The sequence below is a fragment of the Vanacampus margaritifer genome, chromosome 7, assembly GCF_051991255.1.
Source record: "Vanacampus margaritifer isolate UIUO_Vmar chromosome 7, RoL_Vmar_1.0, whole genome shotgun sequence".
In the NCBI taxonomy this organism is placed as follows: domain Eukaryota; kingdom Metazoa; phylum Chordata; class Actinopteri; order Syngnathiformes; family Syngnathidae; genus Vanacampus; species Vanacampus margaritifer.
In genome coordinates, this window is record NC_135438.1 from 12,220,742 (window position 1) to 12,236,252 (window position 15,511).

General features: G+C 42.2%; 1 protein-coding gene across 1 annotated transcript; it reads left to right on the forward strand.

Moving 5' to 3' along the window:
• The first annotated feature begins 141 nt into the window (after window positions 1-141).
• On the forward strand, window positions 142-15,497 carry klhl5 (kelch-like family member 5). Its single transcript, XM_077571477.1, has 13 exons — window positions 142-839; window positions 3,944-4,132; window positions 5,032-5,168; window positions 6,384-6,580; window positions 6,720-6,932; window positions 8,646-8,832; window positions 8,903-9,127; window positions 10,921-10,996; window positions 11,816-11,902; window positions 12,774-12,848; window positions 12,929-13,066; window positions 13,149-13,320; window positions 14,353-15,497. Exons 1-13 carry the CDS (start codon window positions 259-261, stop codon window positions 14,407-14,409), a joined length of 2,334 nt encoding a protein of 777 aa, XP_077427603.1. The 5' UTR covers window positions 142-258; the 3' UTR covers window positions 14,410-15,497.
• Window positions 15,498-15,511: the final 14 nt, after the last annotated feature.

Genomic DNA, 15,511 nt, shown 5'->3' on the forward strand with positions numbered 1-15,511 from the left:
CAATTTACAAAAAAAAAGAGGCGTCATTCTTTTGCATTGAAGCAAATGTTTGTGGGTTTGTGCATGAGATGCTTGGCACCGACTCTGTAGAATCCCCCCTCCCCCCACCATTTCTCTCTCTCTGCTGGTCGCCGTGCTCCTCAGTCCAGGAGCATTGAACGTTAGCGAGGAGCACGAGCCTCTCGCCAGAGCTCGGCTGTTAACGGCAGAGCGGCGCGGCAGGCAGGACCATTTCCTCCGCCTCGCGTCCTGGCTGCTATGTCTAGTGGCAGCTCGAACTCTTCCTCGCGGAAGGAGTTTGATCATGTCAAGCAGATCCTCAGGATCCGATGGAGGTGGTTCGGTCACCCCGCGGTGCCTCCGCCTCACTCCCCGCCGCTAAGAGACTATTTAGCCGGGAGGAGAACGGGCGGCCGCTCCCCCTCCTCCTCCGAGGGACCTTCTTCATTTGGCGCGGGTAGCTCGACTTCAGCCGACGTCGGAAGTAGTCACGGTGGGCTCGTGACCAGCGGCAGCGCCGGCTCGAACCTTTGCCACAGCAGAAAGTTTGTTGATTCGGCGGGGAGTCGGAGCGGCTCGGTTGGAGCTGGGGCGACCGGGAACTCCTGCTGTCGCTCGGCGAGCCAACCAGAGTGCAGTTGCTCCCCCGCAGCGTGGGCTTCTCCGCCGCCACGTCGCCGTTCTCGCCCGGTGTCGAACATGGAGCCCTCCGGCGAGGCCCCGGTGCTGCAGCTGGGAGTCGAGACCTCCGCTCGTGGAGGCGTAGACGGGGAGGCGACGGCGGCGGCCAGCACCGAAGACAACAACAACCACCCGGATACTGACTCCAGCTCTTGCAGGTAAGACTGGAGGCAGTGTTTTTATCTGAAACGTGTACTTTTTATTTTTTTGGGTCAGGCAAAAGTTGTGATGAGTCATTCTGTAATCTGCTAATGTAGTTGCATTTCATCGTCACTGAGAACAGGTGAGTCTTCCTTGTAAAAAAAAAAAGGACTGGAACTGAGCCAGTTGGGGACATGATGGAGTAGACGGTGGAAGACCACTCAATAAACATTGACTGAAGATGGAGCCCCTTTACACAGCTTGTGGACCACACTTGCCTCCTATCAACCTCCCTACTTATGAGGCGTCTTATCCCGACTTTATTTGGACACATCCAATTTGAAAATGAATTGCAATAATGATATGCGGTTTCAAGGACATAATTTCCTCCTCAATAACCGGTCTATTAACACAAAAAAGATGATGTTTGTATGATGCATTCGTGTGGCAGTCTATGTAGCAACAAAACGATTTCAAACTCATCTTTAGCAAAATCAGATATATACCTTTTTATTGATTGATTGGATGAATATAATCTAAGGGAGTGTGTGCGTCAGCCTGTGCTTCCAAGACACATTACAAAATAGAGTAATCCTTATGACTGACTGTGAGACACACATTCTGCTTCAAGCTCTGTTTTCATGTACTGTATACTCAAAGGTTCATGTTTTTTTTAATGAAAATTATGATAGCTGCATATACTGTTTTAATGCAATCAGGTCACAGCGGAAAAAAAAGAAATCAAGATTGTGAACGTGAATCGAGGTTGTGTGGGTATTGTGCTGGCGTATATAGCCTTGTTCCTGCACATGTGGTTGCCATACCAACGCGGAGAGGTGTTCCTCCATGTGATGCAGCATATAATGTCTGGATAGCTCCGAGTGCAAGGAGGTATAATACGTATTACTGTATGGACTATATATATATATGTCAGTCATTTCCTGAGAACAATAGGCTCATCAGGTTTAAAAGGTTCATCACAAGGATGTGTGTTTGAATTCCGTGGCAAAAAAACAGTTGTGCATGTGTGTGTAGTGTACTGTGTATGTACTTGTACTTGCTGCTATCATGTTGTGGAATGGTCATGATTTGCCACCCGCTCTCTCCCTCACTGAGTGCCTGCCAGGCTCAATTAAGGGCGACTGGAAGGCAGCCTTTGCCCACTTCAAAGCATCTCCTGGGGCAGTATTTAGCCCCACCATCTGTCTGGAGACACACACACGCACACACATGCACCAGATCACTAGGTTTGGTCTCCCCATGAGGTTTAGCCTGGAAATGGGAAGGAGAAGAAGATAAATTGGCAGATGATGTGAAAATGCGCTGAAATGGAGACAAGCAAAAGATGGGAGAGCAAGCACACCAGATGCTAACATTGTCTGCATTTGGAAGTCCCCCTCAAAAGAGTTAATGAGAGCAGTGAGGCTGAAACAAAGCAGTAAAGTTCCAAGTGATTCCCTGAAAGCTGCTGTAAAAGTTCACTGAAGTGAGCATGACTGCAGCATCGGGTGATAAATCTCTGTGGGTTAGTCGCTTTGAATGCTGGCGGCTCTCATGTCGAGGCGTTCATGCGCTTTGCTGTAAATGTACAAATATTGATTTTTGGCACCTTTAATAACAGGATTTAAGAGGGTGCGTGATATGCAGTAGTGGTTTTATATGTCGAGTGGGAAGCTCGCCACCCTAGTGAGGAGAAGTGATATAAAAGAGTGGTTGATGGATGGACGGACAGATTGAAGCAGCATTTGTGAAGGCATATCATGGTCAAGCATTGGTTGGTTATCGTGATGAATGAGGACAAAGCGGTGTCATCTTCATGCTGACAATTGTACGTCAATAGCAGAACGCAAAGCCCTAGAAAACGTTCGCTAACAAAATTGATTTGCATGTATTCCAGTTGTAATGTCCTTTGGTTAACCCCTGGGCGTTATTATAGTTTGATTAAATTCTTGTAATTTTTGCCAAAATCTGGCATTTCCTTTGAAGTGAGATAACTTTTTATCTTTTTTCACTTTCAACCACTCAAAATGTTCAGTGGCATCAGACCTATCTACACATATATAGTTTTTATTTTATATATATTTTTTAATGACCCCTATGGACAACAATAGCAGTATTATGCTAATAGCAAGACTAACTATGGTGTATATATATATAAAATAAAATAATAATTTATATATTTCATATGACATAGTTAGAGGCTCAAACAAGTCAGTAAGTCATAACAATAGAATTTTTTTATGCATGCATTTTGTATTCATTTATTAGCCTTTGGCGCCACCTAGTGGATTTTTGTGTTAACACTCTAAACACACAAATTCCTCTATTTTCATGTTTATGACTCGTCAAAGAAGCGATTGCATCAGTAATCACGGAAAATGCATTATAACACATCAGGTTTACAGCATATCAAAAACTGTGATTTATAATGGGAGTCAATGAGCCAAAATCGGGCATTATTACAACAACTTCGTGTGAATCTCTCCCTCCTGTTTGGTAATAATTAGAAATTACAGCATGGCGCCATTTTGAACGTCTACATTTTTAAACAATCCTGGTAAAATGTCAGGTCCCTAGTGTATTTTTTTCAAATGCTTTTTCTTTGATGAAAAACAGAAAAAAGCCAGAAAATGGACAAATTACGCCCAGGGGTTAAGGAGGGTCTCAGTTTTTGGATGGCAATTTTCCCTAAAGGCGACATCAGTTCATTTTTCATCACTTAGTGCCGTGGCCACTAAATTAAAAACACTTTTCATCCATTTAATTCCGTCTCGGGAGCCATAATGGTTGATGATTCACCTGGTAGCTGCACGTCATTGCTTATCTGTGACCTACACGCATCTGTCTCATCACTTCAACTGGAGGTGGAACAGCCCTCGGCTTCATCATCATTTCCACTCGAGTCGACTTGCTTGCTTTCCGTCGCAAATGATATCAGGAAAGTGGGCGGAACTTAAGTAGCACACAGGCTTCTTTTTTTTTTTTATAGTCGGCTTAATTTTTAAGTGGGCTAAATGTATCCATGTTTTTACCCCTCATAAGTTGACCATTGGAGAACTTTTGTATAGTTCGAGTGTGACAAAGAGTTTGTGTGTGTGTGTGTGAACTGATGCGGCCGCAGGACGTCCAACAGCAGTGTCACGCTCTCCTCATGCGTGTCCATGGAGCCGTGTGCGTGTCCGGAGGAGGGAACGTTCACCGCGCTGTCCCACGCTGACATCACGTTCCGCAAGATGGAGGGCTACCTGAGGAGTCGGCAGTTGTGTGACGTGACACTGGTGGCCGGAGACAGACGCATACCTGCGCACAGGTAGGCTGGAAAAGGAAATGCACAGAAAGTGCACACTCCACTCTTAAAAAAAAGTAAAAAATAACACTTGTCAGGAACCCCCCACCAAAATTATGATATATATTTTTTAAGCCATTACCAGTGATGCATCAAAGAATGCAATCAATTTAAAATACTTTAGGTTTGGCCAATCATTTGTAAAAAAATAACACTTAAAATAACTTGGGGGCTGACCAGATTTGGACGTCATAGGAGTTTTCCGCCTAACAGTGACGTTCACTCATCCAATCAGATTCTGACACTTTCACTGTCTCGCCGGCAGTTGGAATTTATAAAAGTGTAACTACAATTCATTTAACCCAACTTCAGGATTGTTACTCGCTACAGTACTGTAAAAACAAACAAACGCTAGAGCAAGGAATGCTTGGAGTAATATATTGGAGCGACCCTGCTACTGACTGTGTTATGTGGATTCTTGCTCGAGTTGTGTAAATTCAGACTGTCTGTGAGGCAGTGAATGTGTCTGAGTGTGATTTGTGATTGGAGGAGTGAGTCTGGGGGCTGAGGCGACCGGCAGGAGATGAAGGCTCTTGGTCGGTCACCACTCATTCCCATTTCATCATGTAAACAAATATCAGAAGTATTTCTCGCGTTGGCGCACCCTGCAGTAGAGGGGGCGGGGTGAGCAGTAGCTCATTTGCATGGCGCAGGACCCAAACTGCTTAGTTGCTGTGAGAATTGTCCTCTTCATCTTCATTTCCGAGATGGGAAAACATTTCAGCTAAATTAACGATGAATTACTTTTCATACTGTAAAAGCGGTATAGTTAATTGTAAGTTTTATGACGGTGACAGTTTGAGCTCAACAGGGAGTCTCATTGCAATTTGTGGACTGACAATTGAGCCTCTCACCTCTCCCAGGCTGGTTCTGTCATCCGTGTCTGACTACTTTGCGGCCATGTTCACCAGCGATGTGCGGGAGGCCAAACAGGATGAAGTCAAGATGGAGGGTGTTGACCCAGATGCATTGTGGATCCTGGTGCAATATGCATACACAGGTATGATGCTTTTAATACGGCGGCCATGCCTTTTACACATTTACACGCTTTGTCCTAACTTTTATTCAGCAAATGACCGTAAAATAGCACTAAACTTGTCTTCTGTTGAGGATTGACATAGTATGTTATGTGTGAAATAGGTGTGGGGGATTTCTGTGTTTGCTGAATTGGGCTACTTTCCTTTCCTTGTTTTTATTGTATGAAGCGCTTTGAGCTACATTCATGTATGAAGAGCGATATATGCATTAAGTTAGATTGATTTATTGTCTGATTGTTTGATCTGATTTAAATGTCTTAACATTTCATAACACTGGACTCACGTTGCAAGCAAAATTTTGCATTTAATCCCTGTAGACTTTATTTCCTTTAGTTCCTACGCAGACTTTTAAGTTCTCTAATTTTAATGCTACTGAACTCAGAAAACGGAATTTTGCTACTGCCACCTGTGGCCGTAAAAGGAAACTGCATTTCAAACAGAGGGCGGGAAATTCGAACTAGAATCCAGTCTGAAAACTATTGGCCGGAGGCTGGCAGGAATTCCCATTATGAACAGCTAATGTGTTAATCTACGAATTAAAAGATGCTTCAATCAGAAATGGTCATATAAAAAGGCTACTGTAAAGATATTTTTGGGCAAATTGTTACAAAGTGCAGCTTTAATGTTGTTTGCTGTCAGATATAGAAATACAAAACACAAAGTAGCAAAGAGATAATAAAAACATTACTTTTTGTTATTTACATTTTTTACACAAAACCCCCTCCACATTCATTATTCTTTAATTCCCTATTTCAGAATTATACATGCATATCCAATGTTATGAATGTGTGCTATAGTCAGATTAGATTGTAGATTAGAAAAGTAGTAGTAGCAGAAATGAGCACAACCGCGGTCCTTTAGAGTGGCGTAAAAGATTGTTTCCTCAAAATTGTCTGATACGATAAATGAAAATAGGAATATATTTAATATTTTAGGGTCACGACGTAAAATGATCATTTTTATTGTTACTGAATTTACTGGATTAGTTTGAGAATTTAGTATCCTGAAAGTGTCTGGAAATAAATTTATGGTCTTTGGTTGATGTTCTTCACTTTTTTTTAACACCACTCACAATCGTTTGTCTTTGTCTGCACTCCACTGAGAGCTCTCGTTTTGATAATGACATGCATTATTCTTTTTTTTTTTGTCATGCCCCTTTTCTGTAATTGCGTCTTCAGGGCGACTGGAGTTGAGGGAGGACACCATCGAGTCTTTGTTGTCGGCCTCTTGTCTGCTGCAGTTGTCTTCCGCGGTTCAGGCTTGTTGTTCCTTCCTCATGAAGCAGCTCCACCCGTCCAATTGCCTCGGCATCGGCTCCTACGCCAACGCTCAGGGCTGCCACGACCTGCAGCGGGCCGCTCACACCTACACCATGGTGCGTGTGACCGCGACTTCGCTCAGAGGAGTCGATCCAGAGTAACGAACGAAGCAAAAATGAGGGTCTGCAAATGAAATGTAGGATCCAGAGGTGGGCAAAACCACGCCCCTGTTTTCTCTCTCTCGGACCCCTCCAGGAACACTTTGTGGAGGTGGTTGGGGGCCAAGAGTTCATGCTGCTTCCAGTGGACGAGATGGAGAGGCTGCTCACGTCCGACGATATCAACGTCCCGGACGAGGAGACGGTGGTGACGGCTTTGCTGACTTGGGCGCATCACGACGTGGCCGCCCGACAACGTCACCTGCCGTCGCTCCTCGCTCATGTCAGACTGCCGCTGTTGCAGCCGCAGGTGGGGAGACGCGCTTGTACGTTCGATGACAAGTTGCTATAACGTGTAATCAGTGGTAAGATGGATGGCAGACAGGAAACGGCGATGCAGCAAAGTAAGCGGATAGTCAGAGATCCTTTTCATGGGAGCCTTCGCCATGTGAAACCGGCAAATAGATTGACATTGAGTGACTTCAGGACTTGTAAAAGGGCAATCAAATGTGAAATAAAGCACTCAGACATCATAAATATTCACTCATCACCCAATTAGCAGGTTGTCTAAGCCGCGCTGGATTTACTCATTAAGAGGATGCTAATTTAATACAGTTTGATCCCTGCTCCTCATTTACATCATCTTAAGCACACACACCCGCACACAATCTTATAGGCCAGGGGTCGGCAACCTTTACTGTGAAAAGAGCCATTTTAGGTCAAAGAAGTAACACAAAAATGTGTCTGGAGCCACGAAACATTGTGATGAAGGAAACGGTGTGTTAATGTTAGTCTAATGTGCTGAGGGCCCAACAGCTCATCAGAGCTGCACCAGAACAGAGAAATAAGCAGCATCCAATACTTTGACATTCATGTTCTTCCCATACATTTTTTAGACCTTTCTGCCTGTCAAATTTCTTACATTTTTGAAAATTTTATGGACATATTATGATCATTTTCTGCCTTTTTTCTGCTTTTTTTGCTACCAATTTTTGGCAAATTTGTGGACATTTTATGATAATTTTCGGGATTCCTTAAAAAAAAAAAGGTTTTATGGTTACTTTTTCAACATGCCTTTTTTTAAATGAATTTTCTGACTTTTTGGGCATTTTTGTGGACATTTTATTGTAGTTTTTGGGATTTCCTCTTTTGTTTTTGAACATTTTATAGTTACTTTTAAAACATTTTCTATAAAAATAAATGTTCTGACTGTTGGGCAGTTTCATGGACATTTTATGGTAATTTTCAGCTTTTTCCTCCTCATTTTTGGACATGTTATGGTCACTTTTTGGACATTTTTAGGTTTATTTTAAAGCTCTTTCATCAACCTTTTGTCTCTTTTTCTGACAACTTAAAACGAGAAAATGTTATCTAAAAATAAACATAAATATGTAAAATAATAATTTCTACTACTTTTTTTTAGGGAGCCACCGGAGAGGGACTAAAGAGCCACATGTGGCTCCAGAGCCGCAGGTTGCAGACCGCTGTTATAGGCATTTAGTGTAGCATCTTTTTTTTGTCTTTTATTAAATGTCAGGAAGCGTCACGCAGGCTACAAGATGGAATTACCCTACATCAGAATTGTGCAGAAAATTTAGCATAAACTCAAACGTGTCATCATCCATCAGGATTGTGCAAGTTTGTGTGTGTGTGTGTGTCTCTGTCCTCCTTTATGACACACACACACAAAATGGAGGCTCACCCTAATGTGTCTCTCACAGAGTGTGCTCAATTGAAGGATTCTCCCGGGGGGTGTAAGCTGCTTATCCATTTTGCTTGCCTGCCGTACGCTCTGGAAATTGATTTTATTCAGTGGCCGCGTTCAGTTAATTTTGGAAGCGTCTTTCTCTTTCGCGTCGATTGCCGAGTAAGGACAAAAAAAAATGGGCAAAAACATTTCAGATTTCAACCTGCTGTGTTGACCAATGTACATAATAATATTCGATCACGAACCCCAGCCCCCCCCCCCCCCCCACACACTAAAAAAAGTCCTCCAGCATGTTTGTTTACTGTTTGTGCTTAGTTCTTAGCAGACCTGGAGAGCAGCCCCACGCTTAGAGACAGCGTGGACTGCCAGCGGCTACTGATGGAGGGAATGAAATACCATCTCTTGCCCCAGCGTCGACCCCTGCTTCAGAGTCCGCGCACACGACCCCGCAAGGCCACGGTCGGGGCCATGTTTGCTGTCGGCGGGATGGACGCCACAAAAGGTTAGCTTGATTGTTAGCAAGCACAACCCAAGTGCATCGTCACATCAACTGATCCGCCGTCTTCCCGCAGGCGCTACTAGTATCGAGCAGTACTGTCTACGGCGGGACGCGTGGAAGCAGGTGGCGACCATGAGCGGTCGGAGACTTCAGTTTGGCGTCGCCGTGCTGGATGGCCGTCTCTATGTGGTGGGGGGCCGAGATGGACTCAAGACCCTCAACACGGTGGAGTGTTACAACCCTCAGTGCAAGAGCTGGAGTGTCATGCCACCCATATCTACACACAGACACGGCCTGGGTGAGGAAGACAAACGACATTTATTTACGCTTAGGGCAGCCATCCCCAATTTTTTTTTGTTTGTTTGCTTTTTTTTTGTGGCAAAAGTCATATTTTGACAGACTGGCATGAAAACGGATATAAACAAATTACTGAAAATTAGGGGTGTCAAAATGAGTGCGTTAATTTAAAATTTAACGTCACTAATTACGCGCGAATAATGACCGCTTCTTACTTGGAAAGCCTGTACTGGGGGAATTGGAGTCACAAAACAGGAGACACGTCCACGTCAAAATTTAGCGGTAATAAATTAAATAATAATGCATATATTTGTGGAGGTTGGGGTCAAGTTGTATTTAACAATTTCAAAAATGTGAAGAATTTCCCAACCGACTGTCAACAACATCTTACAAATGCAATTATGCCATCTAGTGGCAGAAAAATGACCAACACATATCAATATTACACTTGTTTTTTACAGTACAGCACATCTTTTTAATTTTATCTAAATTTTATGAATTATTATAAAATTACTGTAACTGACTAAAAGATGCAGCCATTTATCTATTATTTTACCCCCCCCCACACACACACACACACTGTTATGTTAACAAGAGTATGAAAACGTAGAACGATATTTTATTGTACATTTAGAACGGATATAAAATTTGCAATTAACTAATTTGCTCCCAAAGACATATAAAAACGTTCTATTTTAAATATTGTTATGATCCCCAAAGTGTACAGGTATTTATACATTTAAACACATTAAAAAAATATTTATAATTTTTTATGTTTTTTATACTGGAGCATAAAGAAGGCTTTGATGCAGCCTCTGGCCTGAAGAGGTTGCTTAAAGCAATGGTAGTTATTACACAAACAGCCAGCAGGTGGCAGCAGAGCAAAAGAGATCAACCAGGGCCATGTTGAAAAAAAACCCCTCAATTACTCACAATTGTAAACAAATGTGTGAATAATATATGAAACTTAGCTATATTTGAATGCTAATTGCTGCAAAACCGAAACCGATAGAAATTTACTTTTTATCCTGACGAAAGAAGAGACTTTAATCTTTCTTTTGGTTGGTTCCATGTTTTTTATAGCAATATAACACAATATTGTGTGGGCCTTGCAAAATAAGTCAAAATCCAGTAAAACAGCCGGGAGTGAAGGGGATTGCTTCTGTGAAAATGGCTGGGAGTGAATGAGTCAATTGCGAGTTAACTATTGAAATCATGCGATTAATTATGATTAAAAAATGTAAATGTAAAAAATCGCCTAATACCCCTTTTTAATAAAGTTTACAACTCATTATTATGCTGAATGTGGGTTGCTGTAATGAATGTGGGTTTTTAATTTTTAATTTTCAATGTTGGTAAATTGCCTTCCATTCTTGTCACAGTCAAAGGTTGCTTTGGGCTCAGCGTAGCACGTCGGCAGTCGGCGAGTCCGTGTTGTGATCAAGGGCACTCCCACAGGGTGGATTAAGACCACCATAACAATGACACGTCGAACACGGCATGCCGCCGCCGCCGCCGCTGCTGCCGCTGCTGCCGCTGCTGCTGTTTCCTTTTATGAGCGCTTGTGGGAGTGTGAGGTGAAGAGGTTGAGGGCACATCTGGCTGAGCAGATGTTGTGATATCTAAATCCCATAAGTGGGGAGGTGTCAACATGCTGTAAACCGCACGCCGGTCCCGTCTGCGTTTACACAATCAAACCATGTGTGGTCCTAAACCGCTGCGGGTTTTAGAGCTTTGTAAGAATGCGTTGGTGAGTTCAATCCCATACAAAAGCGTATCACTGGGCTGTTGCAGGCGTTGCCGTCCTTGAAGGGCCCATGTACGCAGTGGGAGGACATGACGGTTGGAGCTACCTCAGCACAGTAGAAAGGTGAGCGAGCATTTTACACTCCTCGTGATGAGCTGTTGCCCTTTTGTTGCATTTTTTTTTTTTTTATCTCAGTGGTGCCATCAGGATACACATTTAAGTGCTCTTTGTGAGACTTGCTGTTTTGTGTTATTTATTAATTGATTTGTCTTTGTTATTGATTGACCTTTGACATTGTGGCGCCACACTCCAACAGAAGACGAAGAGGAAAATTGATCTCAAGCATCCTAAGCTAAGCCTAAATCAATAACAAGACATAACATAGCACGTAAGATAAGAGGACTGTACTATTTTTGTTCTGGAATGGGAGCATGCTTGCTTCAGAAAAGAGAAAATGCTAAACTAATACTTTCTCGAAGTGCACCCGCATCTTCTTATTGTTACAAAGTCACGACCCAAGTTTTAAAATAACACCTTTTTTGTTGTTTTTTCAAAATAGCATGTTACATTTCTAAACGTTTGACATGTCACCAAAAGTATATCGCTAACTACGTTAGCCAAAGGTTGAGCTGCACTGTATTTGTTTACGGAGTAGCAAGTGACTAGAGCACAAGTGAGTAACATCTCCGGAAGCTTACCCAATATTGTGCGGGAACTTGTGACACCTCAGTCATGTTCCATAAACATCTAAATATAAGATGTCATCTATTTTTACTAGCCGCTAACAACCAGTTGAGAATCTCTTCAACCTTATTTTCATGGTTTCACTAAGTCTCAAGAAAAGCTTTTTTTTTTTAGAGAGAGAGAGAGAGATCTCATTACTTTCTGATGAAGGCATGAAGTGGGAGATTGTTGCTCATTTTATTTCATTGTATTTATTAGGTGGGACCCTCAAGCTCGCCAGTGGAGCTTTGTTGCCAGTATGGCCACACCCAGAAGCACTGTGGGAGTGGCAGTACTCAATAGCAAGTAAGTCTTGATGTCAAATACAGTATTAGATACACTTTCAGTCTTTAGTTCAAAATGGCTGAATGCCACATTGCCACATCCACAATGGTGGAATCCTGGTCGGTTATTGCGCCTTTTGTGGTAAATCCTTGTTGTGGCTATTTCTTCTTCTTCTTTTTTTTTTTCCTCGCCCCATTTCTTCTTCTGCTCTCTTTTGGTGGTCAGCAAATACTTTTGGGGAATTACTGCCACCATCTGGCCACTGGCGGCATTAGAGACCGTGGATTTTTGGATGCCAGTCCAAGCTCAAATTTGGATACGCAGGACCAGCCAGATATGAAAAAAAGTTTGACTTCCAGTAATCCTGTATCGATCACACAAACTTCCCAAGTAAGATAAATACCGATAAACGTTCTGCCATCTTGCATGTCATGCTTGTGATGATCCTGTTTAGTCCAGATCATTGAGGTGTGAATAAAGCAAAATGTACATGACTTAAGATGCTGCTGCAGCTCATCCGAAAATATCCCGACAGCATCTTCCTATAAATATTTTTACAGCCATGTGCCCGAATGAGGACTTGAATCTTCTCTGTTGTCTTCGAATTCCCCCGCAACAGCCGACAAGAAAAATGATTAGAATTGCAAAATCCTTCCCTTGCTTTTGTTATTAAGCTCCTTCGAGAGTTGAAGATTGTAATTAGCTGAGGAAACGAGTGTTTTCTGCCGAGAGTTACACTCCGTGTGTGCGTGTGCTTTCTGATGGAGCTCGTTACCGATCTGAACTTTAGCAATTACCACGCATAATTGGCTGTTACGATTGCAGCCTTGTTCTGCAGTAGAAACGTTGTGTGCCGTTTTTGGTTATGAGGATTTTTTTTCTTTCTTCCCAGATTATATGCAGTCGGAGGTCGTGACGGTTCCTCCTGCCTGCGTTCAGTGGAGTGTTTTGACCCTCACACCAACAGGTCAGTCTGCAGATTCTGCTTCATATTCTCCTATTTGCTGCCGCTCGGCCGCTTTTCAAGCTGCTGACTTTGGTCTCCAGGTGGAGCGATTGCGCTCCCATGGCCAAACGGCGCGGCGGTGTGGGCGTGGCCACATGGCACGGCTTCCTGTACGCCATCGGCGGTCACGACGCCCCTGCGTCATCTCTGGCCTCGCGGCTCAGCGACTGTGTGGAAAGGTAACACGAAACGTCATATTCGCATGATGCCAATAATAATAATCATAATTGTATGATGCGGAATGTGTGTTCATGTGTCCAGGTACGACCCTCAGACGGATGCGTGGACAGCAGTGGCCCCCATGAGCGTCAGCAGAGACGCAGTGGCCGTTTGTCTCCTTGGCGATCGTCTGTACGCCGTCGGTGGCTATGACGGCCAAATGTATCTCAACACAGTGGAGGCTTATGACCCTCAGACCAATGAGTGGTCTCAGGTACACAAACACACACACAATTGCCACAAAGTGTGTGAGATGTTTCCTTCTTTTCCTGGCACATATTTGAACGACAACATGCAAATGAGGCCATGGATCATAAATTCCTGAATAATCTGCAACTTTAATTTATTATTACTATTATTATTTTTTCATTAACAGAGGCCGCAAATTCTACGTAATGCAAGACATTTGCATAAATTACATTAAATCATGTAATTCGAAAATTGAGTCTGCAGATGTGAGGCAGCTTGGATGTGCTGCTTAATTGTCTGAAACTCGCAGCTTTGTCAAAAAATGAGCGTTGAATTAATGAGCAACAAACAGCTCTAGTGGACATTCCTGCAGTCAGCATGCCAGATGCACACTCTTTCAAAGCTCGCGGCATCTGTGATATTGTGCTCGGTGATCAAACTATATGTTTAACTCATTCACTGCCATTGATGGCTATAAACATCCAAAATTCATTTGAACTATTTCTATTAGTTTAACTTTTTTTTCCACTTTTGTTAACAAGAGTATAATAAATATGTAACTAATAAATAAGTAAAATTAGTAATTTATCGAGTTAACTAGTGAAGTCATGCGATTAATTACAATTAAAAAATGTACAGTAATCACCTGTTGAGATGATTATTAAAAATTAGGGGCGTCAGGTGATATATATTTTTTTATTTAAATAGTTAACTCACGATTAATCACAAATTTAGTATCTGTTCTTAATGTACAATAAAAAAAATCTAGGTTTTCATACTCTTAACAAAAGTAGAGAAAAAAAAGTTTAACTAATAGAAATAGCTTAAATAATTTTTGGACATTCATAACCGTCGTTGGCAATGAATGAGTTAAGAATGCCCTTTTATTGTAGGCAGCCTGAGGTAAACCTGCACAATAATCACCTGTGAGGTGGATGGATGATCTCATAAGGCAGAAGTGCTATCACCGATTTGAGAACATTCGACACGTGAATGAATGAGTGCACGTTCAGTCCAGCTTTGACGTGCTTATGTTGTGCCTCTTGCCAACCACCAGGTGGCACCGCTGTGTCTGGGCCGGGCTGGAGCAAGTGTGGTGGTGGTCAAAATGTGAGAACACACCAGAAGGCTCGGCCAGAAGTGCGACGGGACGTTTACAATGTGAACGATCATTTCCACTCATTTGAATGAATGCTGACATCCCAATCTCCTCCAGCAGTGACAGCCATGATCAAAAGTGTTCTGCTAGCCTTGTTTTAAGAGGACAAAACACACACACTTGTACAGTTCTGCTGACGGGAAGGTGAAGGACTGTCAAGAAAGTTACACTCTTGATTTGTAACAATCATTTTAATGTTTCCATTGGAAAAGAGCTTTTCCACTTTCTTAGCGACCGACATCAAACAACTTTTGACATAATCAGCACAACCTGAAGGAGCCATAAAACTTTTTCCCCCTGATACTATTTTTTTTTCCACATTGTATCAGCTCACTTGTGAAAGAGAAAGATTCTGTATTGTTTGTGAAAAATAAATTGTCAAGATTGTTTCAGCACAAGGCCCATTCTGCAACTGCGAGACAAAGGTACTAAAACGCATCTGTGACAAAGTAACGTAGTAGTCAAAAGCTTCTTTTTTAATTTTTTTTTTACATTGTATCCCCCCAAAAATTGTCAAGAAATTAGTGATCAGTATAATAGCATTCAGCTTTTTAACCAATAACAATTATAAGTTTGGGGAAGGCTGCACTATAATAATCTGTAACTTCTCATGCAGCACTTAAAGGCCTCACTGAAAATAAATGTATTGTAACAGTGATGGTCTAATCAAGTTGTATATATCCTGAATGGTATTTTTGTTCCATCAATTTTTCAAGTCTCGTAGTGTTTCCATCCACATAACCACGCGTTTTGTTCTTTGCTAAATTATTTTCTTGAACTTTGTGTTGAGTCAAAAGAGCTGTAAATAAACATGTGTTGAAACTACATTTGTTTTGATACGTACATAAATGTTTATTGCACTATAGTCTGATTATTTTTGTACCGCGCCAGGTGTGTTAAAAGACTAGAACTATCCTTCCTGCTTTTTCTTGAATACCATATAAGGCACCTCATATTTGACATGACCAGTGATGTATGTACATACATGTATGCTTTAACATGCTCTTGTGCCTTTTTGTACAATAAAAGTTAAGAGGCAAACAGTTTTGGCCTGGCC

Coding starts and splice junctions, on each gene's coding strand:
- klhl5 (XM_077571477.1), top strand. CDS start 259: ATGTCTAGTGGCAGCTCGAACTCTTCCTCGCGGAAGGAGTTTGATCAT. Junction 8,833..8,902: donor CGGGATGGACGCCACAAAAG/GTTAGCTTGATT, acceptor GTCTTCCCGCAG/GCGCTACTAGTATCGAGCAG. Junction 11,903..12,773: donor GTGGCAGTACTCAATAGCAA/GTAAGTCTTGAT, acceptor CTTTCTTCCCAG/ATTATATGCAGTCGGAGGTC.